General features: G+C 40.2%; 1 protein-coding gene across 9 annotated transcripts in view; it reads left to right on the forward strand.

The window, feature by feature from the left end:
* SPAG9 (sperm associated antigen 9) overlaps nucleotides 1-16612 on the forward strand; it is a 63986-nt gene that overhangs the window by 13021 nt on the left and 34353 nt on the right. For 5 of the 9 annotated variants that reach the window (XM_061377012.1, XM_061377003.1, XM_061377008.1 and 2 more), the window contains exons 3-5: nucleotides 5397-5467; nucleotides 6735-6767; nucleotides 13760-13854. In XM_061377012.1, the coding sequence (XP_061232996.1) occupies nucleotides 5397-5467; nucleotides 6735-6767; nucleotides 13760-13854 (199 nt within the window). Of the gene's footprint in view, nucleotides 1-5396; nucleotides 5468-6734; nucleotides 6768-13759; nucleotides 13855-14097; nucleotides 14676-16612 lie in introns of those variants that run through there. The other 4 variants (XM_061377005.1, XM_061377007.1, XM_061377010.1 and 1 more) reach the window with 3 other exon arrangements.

A 16612-nucleotide genomic window follows, 5' to 3' on the forward strand; every position in this document is an offset into this window, starting at 1 on the left:
TAGGGATGGGGCAGCCACAGCTTCTCTGGGCTCCCTCTGCCAGTGTCTCGCTATATAGTCTTTCAGTAAGGAGATGTGTGAATATCAAACTCTACTTGAAAGGAAGGCTTTATTTTGGACTAAAGCATTTCTCAGTTGCCTTCTTGCTGCCTTATGCTGGGAAGTCACAGGAGTACCTGCTGTGTGTGTTGTGTCTGGAGTCAGTAGCCAGCAGATGGAGCAGGGGGTACAGTAACAGAGTCATCCTGCAAGGCTGGAGGTGAAAATAAAATGGAGTAGAAAATTAGAGCAGCCGTTGGCCTGCTTTAAACTTGTCTATTAATATACATGAACAAAAGTGATGAGAGGAGGTTGAAATCCACTGACATATAATTAACTGCTCATATACTTTTTTAAATGCAGAAGTATTGTGCTAGTGGTTTAGGTGTTGGAGTTTGTTATAATAATTCTATTGCTGTAAATGTCGCAGTCATGAAGAAAATGGCTTTAAATGTCTTCTGGAGTTTTAGATCCCTGAGTTGTCACTGGTTATCTGGTTTTAAAACCGGTCTAGTCTGCTGCAGCTTCTGTGCTCAGGCTGACTTCATGTTGGATTTCCTGAAAAAGTGGCTGGTTTCAATAGCCAAATGTATAAATGGAGCCTCCCACTGTTTTTAGAACAGTCAGTCAAAACTTTTCTCATTGAAACACTGTTTTGACCAGAGATTTAGAGTGAAGTTGGTGCTGGATCCAAATGCTTTTTAACTTGATTTTGAGTAAAAGTTGGCTTGTTATATATCCTTGTTCATCTGAATTTCAACCCTTGTGAGGAATCTCCTGGTATATGGTTGTCTTTATATTAAATGTTGTAGCAGAACATTTAAGGAGATCTTTTAAGTTCTGTATCAGGTTTGTGGTGATAAATTTAACTGATTTTGTGACTCTGAGACATAGTGAATACTTGAACAGCTCAGAAGCGTGAGAGATAAGACCATGCAGCTGTATGCACTGATATTTGCTATCAAAAGAGCATTCTGGACAGCTAAATTATCTTTGTAATTTAAAGTGCCCTGCTTTTTAAACTGAGAACTAGACCTCTAGTTCGCAGTAGTAAGAGCTATGTGAAGATGTCAGTCTTGCTAAGGAGCGGGATTTATCACTTGCTTTACAAATCAGTTCTCTGTTCTGCTTATTTCCAGATATTATCTCTTTCAGGTTAAATACTTGTTTGATAGCTCCAGTCCCTGTTTCAGTCCATGGTTCATGTGTGTGCTCTTTAGCACCTATTTAATAGGTTGTAAGGTCCTATTGGATCCTGAGATTGATTATGCTTGATCTGTATCTTAACTTTAGCATAGGAGCTGCTTTTAAGAATGGAGCTGGTCGCAAGCTGTGCAAGGAGAGCCTTCAGATAGTTTAGTGCTAGGAAAGTCTCATTAATGAGCTGGATCCCTCTCCTGGCTTGTGTAGCAGGAATTTGTAATTCCTCTTGAAGGCATTGTACCAGTTGGATTTGGCGTTCTAGCAGGTGTGTTTCTCTTTCTCCCCCTCAGGCTTATCAGCAGTTTGAGGCAGAGGACAACATACAGATGGAGGGTGTTCCAATCTTGGTAAAAGCCATCAGACTTGGGAGGTAAGCTCTGATTTTTGAACAGGCAGGGTGGGCAGCTTTGCTGCCTCATTCCTCGTAATGCTGTCAGGAGGCAGAAACCCCCAAGGCTTCTCTCTAGTTTGATATAATATTTAATCTCCCATTTTTAGGGGTGGTTGGTTTGATTTGAGAGAACTCGATTAGGTTTGGTACTTCAGGTCACTGAATGTGTTAGGACATTGACAGTGCTGGAGAAGGTTGGAAGTTGCCCTTAGGCATGAGTTTGTGGTGTTGCTCCAGTGGGATGCTTTTTCATCAGCCTTAAAACTACTAGAATATTTGCATTTTATGCTCATACTTATGATGCTGGAAGACCTTCAGAATTTTTCCGTGTAGACTTTAACTATGAGTAGTGAAACTTTTTTGATGTATGTTATATTCTGCACATGTAATATCTTACACAATGAACTTTTGCTGTCTTCTGTGATTTTAACAAGGATATAATGGCTTTATAAAGACATTACAACAAAAAGAATGGATATTGTGCTCTTAAGATATACATCGTCAAACTGATTTTATCATCTGCCCATTAAGAACCTGACATCTTAGTGGGGAAAAGTCTTACACTGAAATACCTGAGGAGCTGGTTTTGTTGTTAGTTAAGTCAGATTGATGGGAACTGTGTCTGGTTGCTGCTTTGCAGACCCAGCATGTCGGGCAGTGCCAGTGCCCAGCTCCATTCCTCCTGAGGGGGGATGTTATCAGCGTGGTGCCAGACTTCCACTCTTTGTGTGCTGATGGAGTAAAATGGAACTGGGGACAATTGGTTTTAAGTGTACTTGTAGATGTCGGTGGATGGTGTTTTATTTTGGTCTCCTATTTAGTTACCTGTTACTGTTGATGGGAATATACCTTTAGTAGTGGCTTAATATGTTTTTCCTTGGCTTTGGGGCAAGAATCTGGTAGTCTTCCTCAAAATCCTTCTGGCTGTTCTTCACTAGGTTCAAGTCTCTTTTATGTTCCAAGTCCGTAGTGGTCTCCAGCCCTCAGGGAATATTTGATCTCCTCCAGAGTGTTTAGTTGTAAAAGAGAAACAGATTCTGTTGGTTGTTGTGTCAAGATCAAGGCATGTTTTTGGTAGAACAGATTTCCGGTGTTGTGTATCGTCCTGCTGGTGTTGGAAAAGCCTGGTTTGAGGATTATTGATGTGGTGTCTGTTGTGGGTGTATAAACTTAGTGTGCATCTGCTTACCACTGGAACTTCCAGCTCTAGGACTGTAACATGTTAAACAGCTGGAAGTGGCTTCCAGAAGAAAATGTTGAATGTCAATTACATCATATTCTAGGGCTTTTCTTTTAACGTTTGTAAGTAACAAAAATAGTTACAGGATTAATGGAGATACCCTCTTTAACGATGCAGTGCCCATATCTATGTACATTTGTCTTCTGTGACTTCGGGAACTACTTAAAATTGGGCTGCAGAAGGAAAAAATGGTGTGCTTTCTTATGGAACCTCAACCCTTGTGTGAATTGTTTGTTATATCCGTGGTGGCAGGAAACACTTTTGTGGATTTAATGAAGGTAGCTACAAAGAAGGTGTTTGTGACACCAAATGTGGTGTCAGTCTTCATTGAGAGTGCTGTGTCAAGTACTTTTTCCCAGAATCCACTGGATAAAATTAATCTCTGGGAGCTGGCTGTGCTGTCTAGACACGAGCATACCAACAGCCTCGGGGCGCATCACTGTGGTTTCTTTGCCAGTTCCTGGTAAGGCTGTATTGAACCATGATTTCCCATCCAGCATGGAGCAGTGGTGGTTCCCAGGAGGCAGTGTGTCTGCCGGCCTCCCCCTTGGAGCTTGTTTCTAGGAGAGGGACCTGGATTCACAAAGCATGATGCCAATTAGTCATGCAGTCTGCACTTTCTGACTTCCAGGCTATTTGCCTGTCCTAAAGCAGGTTTAGCACAGCAGAAGGGTTTCCAGGCCCTTGGTCTGTGGGGAAGGAAGATGTGCTGGGAGCTGTAATGCAGAGCCCAGAGATGGTGGATTCCCAAGTGAGCTCAGCCATTGCTGGTTGGGGTAAAGCCATTGAGTTCTGCCTTGTAGCTGCTGACTGGTTGTTGCTAGGATGGCTGTGATGGTCAGCTGTTGTAAAATGTAATTACTTCTGACTACAATGCTGGTGGATAAATCTGGTTTGTCATATCTTGGCTTTGTAACTACGAATTCTGACACTTGTTTCTGTAGGCACTCAGCACAAACTTCCATATAACCTCCCTTTAAATGTATGAAGAGGTTTAAAACATCAGTTGCCTAAAACTAGTAAATCAAAATTTTCCATTCATTAGGTGTTCTGTGTCAAAAACAATGTATGTATGTATTGTGCTTTTATGTTTTTATGTATGTTGTGCTGTCAGAGCTTGTATATACTTACAGCTATTTGACCTAAAGGGGTTTTTGTTCAGTTTGATAACAATGAAGACATGAAAGTGTTAAGTCTTGTGTTAGTATAAATAAAATTCAATACAATAGGTATTTATAGGTGGCGTGCAAAAGGTGTTGTTAAAGAACTTAATGTTCTTATGAGAGCAAGATTAGATTAGGAGCTAAGAATGTTTACACAGGTTTGAGTGAGTAGACAATTGTGTATTCTGGTTCCAGCATTTGGTTCTGGCAGAGATTGTTTTTTCTTAATTGAAAATACTTGCAGTAAAGTATTGTGCCCAAATACAGAGATATGGAGCAAAAAGCAGTGGTGTAGTGAAGATTCATTTCAGAAGACCCAGTTGGCAATATGAAGATGTGCAAATGGCAGAGAAGGTGCTGGCATTTGTTCTCAGATAATGGGCGTTTGGCAACGAGTCTTTGGAGATGGATAACTATGAATTTCAAGTTTCCCCATGGGTGTTTAAACGTGGCAAGTGGAGTAAGAGAAGCTCAGTTACGGAACTTGAAACCTGCTTATGTCACATAAATATGGTGCCTAGAAGTACCTAAACAAATAGATGGAAATTGATTCTAAGCAGCAAAAAAAATGTTTTCTGTGTTGAGTAGAAGCAATAAGTTGTGTGAAGAAAATGCTGAATTCTTTTAGCTTTTCAGTAGATTAATTGCACAGGGACATTGCAGTTTGTTACAGTTAATCTCTTAATATATGAATGCATAGTCTCAAAGTCCTAGTAAATCTGCTAGGTGTACTGCTCATTTCTTGGAATACCTACAGAAATATTCAGATATTTTCTTCTCCTTAATATATTGCCTTTAATGTTTAGTGGAATACGAGTGGGTGTCAGCAGAATTCTTCATTTCTGTACTACAGCATATGACTTGCAGCTATTTTAGACAGTACCTTGTTCTTATTTGCCCTAGTTAAGCACCTCTGGAGATGATGGGTTCTAGGAAGCCAGTGTGGGGCCTTAGCTGGAGCTCACAGCTCTCATCTGAGACTGTAGGTACATGATGTGGCTTCTCCCTCTTCCTGTGGTTCCCATGTGCACATGTGAACCAGTCTGGATTGATGGGAGCAGTGGTGTCCTTGAATATAAAAATCCCCTCTCATTGGACTTTCAATCAGCTAGGGAAGATAATATTGGGTTTTTAATGAGAATTGCAGATTGTAAGCTTGTGCTACTGTTGATGTACTTGGGAAGCTCAAGCGATGAGAGTTTAAAAACACAAGAACCAACAAGCTTTATATCCTGGTCTTTGCTCTTCACTGCTAAGAATACTCTTATCACTGATCTGATTGCCTGGTCCCAGGCAAGTCCGTCTTATTTGCTAGAACTCTGCACTGAATTTTAATTCTTGTGTATTTTTCTTCTTCCAGTTAGCAGACTTGAGGAGAGGGAAGCAGAACTCAAGAAAGAATACAATGCACTTCATTCAAGACATACAGAGGTAGGTTGTTACGCCAAGATAAACTCAGGGAATCTGTAAAAATGTCATCTGTGGAAAACTGTTGTGAACAGCTGGGAAAATTATTGGATGGATTGGTTTATTCAGTGTTGCTTGGATGCTTGTATTGCTGATGTTAGTTGTAAGCCTTCATCTGGCTATGTAGTTTGTTCCTCATTTACATCTAAGTGTCTGTTTCTCCACGTTAGTTTGATTATGCGTTTGTCCATTTTGTAGCTTTGTCAGAGAATCAGAAGTTTTAAAAAGCAGCAATTTACTTTTTCCTATTTCAAAGTTAGTTCTTCAAAGAAATAGGAAGGCAATTGCAATTTCAGTACTCTGCAGCAGTTTTCTGTGCTGGTTTTACTTGCACCGTGGAGGGAACAAAAACTCGCCTCCTACTGAGATCCATGGTTAAAGGAAGTCCCTGCCAGACTAATTGATAGCTGTTGAAAACAGGGTTTTCTAATGAACATGGGACAAGTTTGACTCTGTTAAATAAATAAGCCACCATTTTAAAGCTGGTTCTAAAGCATAAAGGGACTTGCAGTGCTTTGATTTTTAGTAGCAGGTCATCTTCCCCATACATGGAAGCTTAGTGCTTGACTTGTATACTTATTTTAGTGAGGGAATCATTATGTTCTCTGAATAATTCTTATTAATCTGAAGTCCCAATATTGAGTACAGTTCTCCTCTTTACTCTGATTGCTCTGCCTTTGTTTGAAAGGTCAGCTAGCTGCTTTTAGATCATCACCAGCAAGAAAGGGAATGCAGTACTGACTGTTCCTAGTTCAAAAGACCACATGTGGGGAAAGGGAAAGCAAATACAGATGTCAAATTTGGTTACCTTTAATACTTCCTTAGCAATCTTAAGATGAGCATGTTATACTGACAGCAGCTGAAGGTGGCTTGGAACCACAGCTACCATGTAGCTTGAGTATTGTGTGGCAAACTTCTGTAGCTCTTAAATGAAAATATTAATGTATTTTCTGAAATCGTAATGTATTTAACATCATGTTTGTTACTAAATAACAGCTGTAGAATGCTGCATCTGTTGAAAATGGAAATTTAAGTCAGCTGAAAAGCTTAATGCTTGCTAATTAGTTTTACACCCTTTTGAATTGGAAGTACTGTGTGCTTGCAGAGTTTTGGCTTATTTTAGTTAGACCCTCTGAGTACTATTACTATAGAAATGGCACTAACTGAATGTATTGGGCACCATTAATTCAATGAAATGCTAATGAAATGTTCTGGATATCTTTTTACGTAGGTTTTGCTCCAAAACGGACAACAGCCTCTGCTGGTTTGATTCCAATTTATTAAATGCTTTTATATCTTAAATTCACTTTCTTTGGTGTAGGGAGAGGTGTTTCCTTGGGCTTTATTATTACTGAGGTGACTATGTCCTTTCTTCATAAAGAAATAAGTTGTAATGCAGCGTTGTATTCATACCTCTGTGCTCCTACAAGCAGGTCTCATGCTTTCTGCACTCCATACTTCCTTCTGTCTTTGCTTCCCCAGTCTCAGCATTATTTATTTTGTCATTTTTAATGTTTCAACTCCCCCTTTGTTTAGAAAGTGCTTGGCTTCTAAAAACAAACACCTTCAGGTTAGGGTGTTCTGCTTTTGTCTACACAGACTTTGATCCCTGGTTTTAGGTGACAAGCGTGTGTACTTGTTACTTACTAGAAATGCACACAATTCTCAGGCCATCAGCTGGCAGCTGCTGAAATGCAGCAGTATATTGAAGATAGGACATGGAGATTTGATGGGGGACTGGGTTTGTAGGCTGTGAAAGCTTGAGTCTGGGCTGGGAACTAAGGACAAAGAACAGCTGCCAGTGGTGTGGCTGTTGATAAAAGGTTGGGAGCCTTTTTGACAACCGTGTGACTAACCTCAGAAAGTTAACTACATATTCCTTATTTGCTGAGACATTTTTGAGCGCAGTGAGAGAGACTGTTGTGAGTCTTGGACAGTACCGGCTTTCTGCTGTATCTCACTTTAGTCATGGACTGAAATATCAGGAGGTCAGCACCTTAATGCTGGTATCTGGTGAGTGTTTTAAGACTTGGGGACTGAAATCCCTGGGGACTGGAGAGGACTGGTAACAGCACCCATCTTGGCCCATCTCCTTTGATTCCCTGGTTCCCTTTCTTCAAACGAATTCTAGTGTGTTAGGTGTGTGTAGTAACTTTTTTTAGTGCAAGATACTTAGGCAAATATCCAACCTACTTTAAGCATTAAGTTACAAACTTTATTGGCTTAAATATTTCTATCAATACTTGTTTCTGAAGCCTTTCATGTTTTTCTAGGAAGGAATATGTTTTTCCTTCTGAATCAGCTTCACCATTGTCTTTGCAAGTGATTAATCTTTGATACTTACTGCCATGGCAATCGTTTTTATTTCAATTGACCAAATAATGAGCAGAGCATTAGAAAGTGGGTTTTTTTTTGGTAGCTCTAAGATGTTGGCAGTGATTACTTTGACAGATGTCTTGTTAAAGATGCAGCCTGACTACATTTTTTGCAATCTGGATTTTTAGCAGTTTTCCTCTAATTCTGCCTGTCTTCAGTATTTGCTTCCCTCTATTCTCCCTTGATTCTTAAATTTAGAGCGTAGTATATCAGACTGTGTCTTTCTGTTCCAGCTCTTGAGTTCACTGAGGTTCTGTAACTGTGTCCTCTTTTGGCACTAACCCTACTTGCCTTTAAGAGGAAAGTTTTTCACAATGAGGACAATCAGCCATTGGAATAATCTCCCCAGGGAGTGGTGGGTTCTCCACCATTGGGACACTTTTAAGATTTGCCTGGGACATCTAGTCTAGGTCATGCTTTGCTTAGAAAGGTTGGACAGGATGATCCTTGAGGTCCCTTCCAACCTCATACTCTGTAATTCTATGGTTCTGTCTGTGGTTACTTCTTTGCTGCAGATCACTGCCCTGCAAGCTTGCTGGCTCAGCAGCTCACAGGAGTTTCACCTCAACAGTTTCAGTTGAATGGACCAAGATCTACATAAACTGAGCCACGGAAAGCTACACCTGTGATGTGAACTGGAGAGCTGAATCCCTCACTGAAGTGTCATGAGATACATACACGGTGTCTCTGCAGCTGCAGCTTGGTAGAGCTCTGGGAAGAGCCTTTAACCTTCTTCACCCTTCCTTTAAATTAGCTTTGTCTTTCTCGTTGCTCTCCATAGAGTGGGAGATGAGCTAATGGGTGTGAGTGGGATGTATTCCCTTAAGCTTCTTCCTCCAGTAAGTCTGTGCTTGATGCCTGGATTTTAAATGGACTGGAGTATGATAACCTGAGCAGTTGCATTGGCAGGTTGGAAGGTGGAGTGTAGCTGGCCATTGTAGCAGGTAGTGAAAAACATAAATGTTCAGTCAGAACAGAATGTACGCATGCAGCCTGAACATATTCTTACATCCGTATCATGATCCCCTGCTTAGCTAACATACTCTCATCCATGGTTGTCTTCTACTTGCAGCATATCTTGATCTTGCACTGATCTTCCTCCATTTTAATGCTCGCAACAAATGAGCAATGAAACAGTATGCTGGAATCTAACCACGCAAAGTCTTATTTCTTTCTCTGGCTACAAAGGACCAGATGCAGGAAGCAGTAATACAGCCACAGTGCTGTGTGCTATAAGTTAGATTAGACTTCCCTGCTAGAAGGCTAATCCAGAAATCTTCAGACCTTTGCTTTATAGATTTAGAAAGGAATTTTGCTACTTAGTTATAAATTTGTCTCATAGTATTTTATTAAATAGAAAACTGACTTGTTATACTGCCTGTCTAAAGGCAGTCCTGTCTTCTTACATGCTGCTTGGTGCTTTTTTTACCTTTGCTGCAAGAGATGATGCCCTGCTGCGAGTGACGTTTAGAGCAAGCCCCCTGAGTTAGGAGGAAAAGGGCCTTGCTTTCCTTTTTATGCATAGTTGATGGGGCACACTTCATAACTATGGCACTGGTGTCCTAAAGGCTTGGCAGAAAGCTGTTTTATGACTCAGTTGGGAAACTGAGGCAAAGCAGTATTGTAGCATCTACTTGAGATTTAACTAACACCTGTGGCATCTCTATGCACACATTTCCAAAGTAACATTCTTTTTTCCATTTAAGGAAGTGTTTCTTTTTATCCTTTGGGAAACACAAAACTAAGATGGTTCAATATCTCTTTCCCTGACACAGAATATGGGCTTAGTTTAATGAAGCATAATTGGGCCATGGAAGTTTCTCCGTGTTTTGCACTGATACAGTGTGACAGAGCAGCAAGCCTGTCTCTGGCACTGGGAATGGATTTTGTTGGGTTCATCTGGGTAAGTGTATCCCCAGCAAGTACCTGTTCAAGGAAACAGCCTTCTAAGTGGATTTGACTAGTTACAATTGTGGGTAAGGATGGGTACCAGTCCTGGTGTTTTTGAGATGAGACTTAAGCTACCTGTTCAAGCAAATAGTTTTTCCAAAGCTTTATGCTAAGCATTAGCAGCTTGGTTTATGAAGCCTGGATTTAACATCTTTACATGCTGTTGTATCAGCCAGCAACATCATCTTGTATGTGGATAAAGGTGAGCCAAGCTCACCAGTGGGAATGATGCTTTTACTTAGGTGACAAGCTCACCACAAATCCTGAAAGGTAAAAGGTAGTTACACGGAAGTGTTTAGGACTTCTGGCATGAATCAAGTTGATTCTAGAAATGCCTATTACCTTAATAAATCTAGATTATGTGGGGCACAAAAAGATCTATATATACACAGTTGGTTGCACATTCCCAAAGGGAGGAGCCACTTGTGCCAAACTTGGTGGGATCAGCAGAGCAAACAGCGAGGGCTGTAGCACTGAGCCTGGTCTGACAGCAGAAGAATTACAAAGACCTGTCTGGGGGGAGTTAAAGCGTTGACACAAAAAGGAAGGAGGAGTGAAAGAGAGAGGCAGGTATAAAGGAGATGCTCCCAACCTGGTTGAAGAAAAGGTGCAGGTAACAGTGACCACGAGATGATGTACTCACATTTGTTTGTGACAAAGTACTAAGGTTGTGTGCATTGAGAGTGGTCGTATTTGTAAGGGTAGGAATAGAAACTAGTGACAGGATGGTAACTGTCTTTCAGTGAATGAAGTTTAAGACTTAGAGAAACCTCTGGCACTTTCTGCAGTTGTAGAAGTTGTCACATGCCACATGAGGAAACCAATCTGAGTGCTTTTGAGATGGACAGACATTGCATGGTTGTCACTTGCATTTGAAGGGAATGGCTTGTATATTTGTGCTCTGACATCTTTAGAAGCTCCTTGTGGTCAGTTTGTACATGTTGTGCCCTGAAATGAGCTAACACATGAACTGTGAAGTGCTGTTAACTAAGGTAATTCCTCTAAATTCTGAGTTTATCTTTAATCCTGTCAGCTAATGAGAGCTGAGCAATGTAATTAACTACAACAGTGCTCAGATGGTCAGTATTTATGACATCTTCTTTGGAACATTTGATCACATTTGAAATAGTTGCAGACTTCAGGGGCAGCCAGGTGAGCTGTCAGGAGAAAAAGGTTATGGAGGATTGTATACTGACTGCAACTCTTATAGAAGAGAAAGGTAGTAGATGTAGTCCTTTATTGATCAGCTGTACCTTAGTGTAACTTCATTAAGAATTGTGCTGAGTAGAGAGCAATTAAATCAATTTAATTCTATTTTTAAATTGTAATATTAAAACACTTTGCTTTGGATAGCTGGGTAATCTCAAAGCATAGCAAAACTTGGATCAGATTTTGAGCTCTGAGAACTCTGGTGTGTTAGTTCATAGGTTTTATTTGGATCAGGATGGCGCTTCAGGGATATGCTGAGCCTCAAAGTAATTTAGATTGAGATCATGCCTGGAGGTTATCTGGTTCAGAGCCCAGTGGTTTTGGGGGGACTCTTTTGTTTGATATAGATGGGCAGTGAGCTTCCTTCCCAGTAAACTACAGTATTTAATTTAGTATTTCAACCTTTAGATTAACTGGTTTCTAGTAGTTGTGAATCCATGTGCTATGTGTCTACAGATTTGCTTATTCTGCCATCAGCATCAGTTTCATCTACAGAACAACACTAAATCACATAGTCCTTTGAATTGACCTACCCTCCAGCCTCTGTATGTGGATAATAAATGTGATGAGACATTTTGGTAAACAAGAGAATAGACAGGAGGGAACCCAGTAGGTTAAATCACATACTTTACAAAACATGGAAGTTATGCAGGTTTTACTGACCCTGCTCTTTATTCCCCAGTGTGTTAGTTGTTCTCTGGAAGGGTACTGGTTATGTAGCTCCTGTTCACTAGCTAAAAAGCACCACACGTGTTGTGTTTAACATTTTACTGTGAGAAACCAATTAGTGTGCTGCAAATTAAAGTGCTTGCAGGCACATCAGCTTTTGTTCAGTAATATATCCTTTTCATGGTGAAGGGATACATGAACAGATACAGCAGAGCCTAGATACAGAATGGTCTAATGTGGATTTCAAAGTCATGCGTTTTTTTTCCCTAGGATTTCTAAACTAATTTGGATTCCAGTAAACCTGTGCAAAACTGCACAGGAACCACTGGAACACTGAATTCTGGTTGCTTTGGAAGAAACAGAAAAACCAAGAAATATGGATAGTTGAAGGCGAAGCTTTCAATTCTTTTGATTGCTTCTGTGTGTGAACAAGCATTAAAAAAAAAACAGAAAACAAATGGGATGATCCTAGTGAAATGCTGCATTTATATCATTTTATTGGAGGATAAGTGTAAGCTTTTGACAGCAGTTAAAGTATATTATATAATGTTTGTCTAAAAATAGCAAGAATTTTTTCTGGTCTGAGTTATATTATTTAGTTCAGGTGAATGCTGGGAAAAGCAGGATCTGTACATAACTGTACTTATTTTATAGACTCTCCATCAATCAGGGTATCTTAAGCCAGTTCACTCCAGCAGAAAACTATGAGTATATATTCACATAGAGCTAATGCTGGCAGGCAGTGTTTGTGGAGAAGCTGATGGTAACTGAAGGTAGTAGCATCTAAAGGTCAAGCTTATGGACTTCGGACACATCAACCCTGACTTGAAACTAATGTGGAGATGCAGGTTTCCACGTCCTGCTGAATTCAGTCCTAATGTGTGCAACTGCCCCCAGAATGAAAGCTTATGTAATATTGGTTGTGTTAATAAAGCTCTCCTAAAAGTATGTGTATAGTCTCTCTACAATAGCAGAATACATTAGTTTTATGGAATAGGTATTTTGTTTTCCATAGGAAGCCATTAAGATACAACCTGAGTACCTCTCAGGAAGAAAAGTACCCTGAAATCTTCTGCAGTGCACCTGTGATTTGGTTCTTTTTCTCATGTACTGAGTGCCCTATTCATCTGTGAATGTGAGTGCAGAAATGCTAAAAATACCAAGTGTCATGTAGGCTTCTCTTCGGGCTTTCCCAGCTTTCATTTCAAGGACATGTATGTCCAAATCAACCTTTTGGAGTGATGCAGCGATACCTGTAACTTCTCTCAGTGCATGTCCTGGATCAGTTACACGCCGAGTAGCATCATCCTTTGGCTGACTGGAATCGGGGTCTGTTAAATAAGTCATGACTGCAGGAGTTAGCACGTTGGCCTGGGGCTGTCGCTCTTAAGAGGAAGAGCAAGCAAGAAAAACTCTTCAGTGCTGAAAATCCACCTGCACTTGCTCGTTTTTGAGATGTCAGTTTAGATGATGTAAAACCAGACTTCACTTCTGGAAAATACAGAAAGCTTCAATTTACTTGAATGTTAGCAGAAAAAAAAAAAAAAGGTGTTGACTTCCAATTTCTGCCAACAGAAATAACCTGAGTCTTAGCTTGTGGATTCATTATGCTCAGTATTTGAGGTGCTTGTTGTCTGACCTTCACAGTACTTTGCAATTAGGTTGTAGGCTTGTTGTGTCACACGATAAATGTTAATATCTGCCAGATACAGAGGTCTTAAACAGCCTCCAAAATGGATTTGACCGTGGTACTTCTGTTCAAAACTCCTTTGTAATATCACATGCACTTTGTGTGCCCTTAAGATGTTCCCTGTGCGTGAATGCACAAGTAGGTTCTCCAATTTATTTATTATGGGCTTCTCTTCTGGTTTGTGGTTTTACACGCTGCATAATTTTGCTGCTCTTTCACCTATTGCTTTAATGCTTCTGAATGTCTTTACTATTTTTAGCATTACAGGGGGAGATTATATTGTACTGGCCAAGAATTATGTGGTTGTAGTAGAAGTAGATGTAGCTAAATATTTCTTGTTGTTTCTCTGGTTTTTTAAACAGATGATTCACAATTATATGGAGCACTTGGAAAGAACTAAACTTCATCAGCTAACAGGGGGTGATCAGCTCGAATCCACACCACACAGTAGAATTAGGTAAGCTATTTACTATGCTCTCACCCTGAAATGAAAGAGAAAAAATCCGTTCATTTGTGTTTGCAAGACTTTGTTCTTTAATCCTACAACAACAGTTTGGCTGAATCAGAAAGATTTGTTGTATGATTGGAATGTGGTAAGAGAATAGTGTAGAAATCAGTAGAAAGAGGCTTTTGCTGTTGCACTGTTAAACGTCGAGATGCACTTTGTACATCAGCCTTAAACGATTTTGGCTTTTTGGAGTGTTTGCATTCAGGTAGGCAGGGAAAATGTCAGCAGCTGTCCCAAAATAATGGCCATCCTGCCGTGGCTTTGTGTACGGGTTGGTGGAGGTGTGCGTCGTGAGACCCGCTTGTTCTAAGGGCTTGATGTGAATATATTATGCAGATTTTGAAGCTTTCTAGCCTATGAACTCTGCGTGGAAGGAGGGGAGAATAACTCCAGGGCTGGCTGTGTCTCTGCGTTGCTGCATCAATGCTGCGAGGGGGAGGAGAGCGGTGATGTCATTGCTCTGGAGCTGCTGCAGAAGAGTGGAAAGCTGCTGCTGATGGCATTGTTTTTGTGGCAGCGGCTGAATGACAGACTTTGCCTACAAAGATACACCCTCGGCCCCTGTGTAGCCTTCTCGGTTCCGGCGTTTCACCATGCCAGCACAGCGCCATGAATCCTGGATGCATGCTGCTATTTGTGTTTGGCTTCGTTGGCGGGGCGGTGGTCATTAATTCTGCTATCCTGGTGTCTCTCTCGGTTTTGCTGCTAGTGCACTTTTCTATTTCTACTGGTGTGCCAGCTCTGACGCAGAACCTACCAAGGATACTCAGGTACTCTGCCCTACTGAACCTTGGCTTCATGTGCTCTGTGTTCTCTGCTTTCCATTTTCCTTTCATATAGAAAGAGCAAGGATAAATTAGAGGTGTCAATTGTGTATGGATTTCAAATTCTTTTGTAAACTTGTTTATGGACTGGGATATAGCAGTACAGGAGTTTTTATACACTCAGATTTCATTGCCTTCTAAGTAAGTACAAGGTCATTTTGTGTGTATCTCTTAGAAAGGTATTACAATGGTTTATTGTAACCTGCAGAAAAAGCTGCAGTAATGTCAAGGATAAAGCTCCTGTTCAGTGTATTGTCAGGTACGTGGCTGATCTTGATAGCCATAAATGTATACCGTCTGAGGCCTTGTACTACTAAATTTCACCTTTTACACTCCAAGCACCTATGTAAGATGAGTTAACTGATGATCACAAACCCACAGAAATTACTTGATCATATTAGTTTTAAGAAATCTGATTATTGGTTGGTGAGGGGAAAAAGAAAATTTTTATTTAAGCATCAGAGCTATTAAAGCCCATTCACTATTGTTCAGTCAACTGTTATCCTCTCCTCTTTTTCTATACTTGTATGGCCAGTTGCCAGCTCGGTCTGTCCCCCCTCAAGTTATGTTCTGTTTGTCCTAGTTGCCTGGAGCAGTAGCAGAGATGCATTAGAATGTTGTGACCAAAAGTAATCTTGACATGGTTTAGTGCTGCAATTACAAACGGAGAAGAGCTGGGAAAGTTTTAAAATGCAGCTTTCTGACCTGAAAACCTGACATACTTTAGTTGTGGGTGTAAATTTAATAGTAAACCTTATGTATAAAGTGGAAAATGCTGGGAAAATAGTGTTCTCTTGAGAGCTGTGTGACTAATACATGGGATATGTAGACTTTTTCTAGTAGATGCATTTAATGTCCATCTCTTGGCACAGAAGAGTTCTTCCAAAGGTTAAAAGCCAATCAATAGGTAAAAGAAATACCAATTATTAATAACTGAAAATAGACATGTATGAATATTTAAATACAAAGAAATACAATAAATTTGAAGCATAACTCTATAGATCTAGTTAGTAAGGCTGTGTTTGCTTAAAAGGAGGGGGGAAAATCCAAACCCGAAACAGATAACCACCAACTCTAAAAAAGCAAAGCAAAATATTGAGCTTCAGTAACTTTTATTAGACTTTATATTGAAACAAGCAGATGGCTTAAGAAATAGGGTTTTTGCAATGTGCTTTTGTTTCCCTAGAGAATATTTAATGGGTTTGAGGGGCTTGGGGAAGCAGTGCTTTTTCCCGCCCTTAGTAATTGCTTTTAGGAATTGCAGGAATTGGGCTGCAGTTCCTTAGTCTTCATTTAAAAAAGATAAAAATACATGATGAAGGAATCTAATTGAAGAAGAATTGTTTCTGTTTTTCAGATTTTATAACACACCATCTGTTTGCTTATCCTAAATGCTTCAATACCTCACTTCAGAATATTAGTTTAGACTTTAAAAACATGTGCCTGCCTCCTGCTCGCTGCTGTATTTCAAGGTGTTTCTTGGACACTGGGGAAGTAGAAGGGGTTCTTTGCTTCCCGGCCAGCAACCAGGGAAATAAGTTGAAATTGCTTCAGTTGAATTGGGTAATTTCTTCTAATGCAGACACACGAATAATAACATTCATTCCTAAATTACCCCCCCCCTTTCAAATTTCATTTACTCCATTGCCTTGCAGTGCACCTGAACTACATTCTAGCACATCAAAATATGTTCAGTATAAAATTGATTTAAAACTCTTCCATAAAAAAGGCAAATGTCAGTTGTGAATGTGTTTTTTGTGACTCATTTTGTTAAAATTCTCTCTTCTGAAGACCACAAAGAAGATGGGCTTTGTGGCATATCCTGCAAGTAAGCAAATCTGCCTGCTCTGAACCATTGCTCTGGGAGGCGTTTCCCAGGGCGA

The sequence above is a fragment of the Neopsephotus bourkii genome, unplaced genomic scaffold (assembly GCF_033783945.1).
Source record: "Neopsephotus bourkii isolate Nb327-2 ecotype Australia unplaced genomic scaffold, CSIRO-AGI_Nbou_v1 NB_1749, whole genome shotgun sequence".
Classification (NCBI taxonomy): Eukaryota; Metazoa; Chordata; class Aves; order Psittaciformes; family Psittacidae; genus Neopsephotus; species Neopsephotus bourkii.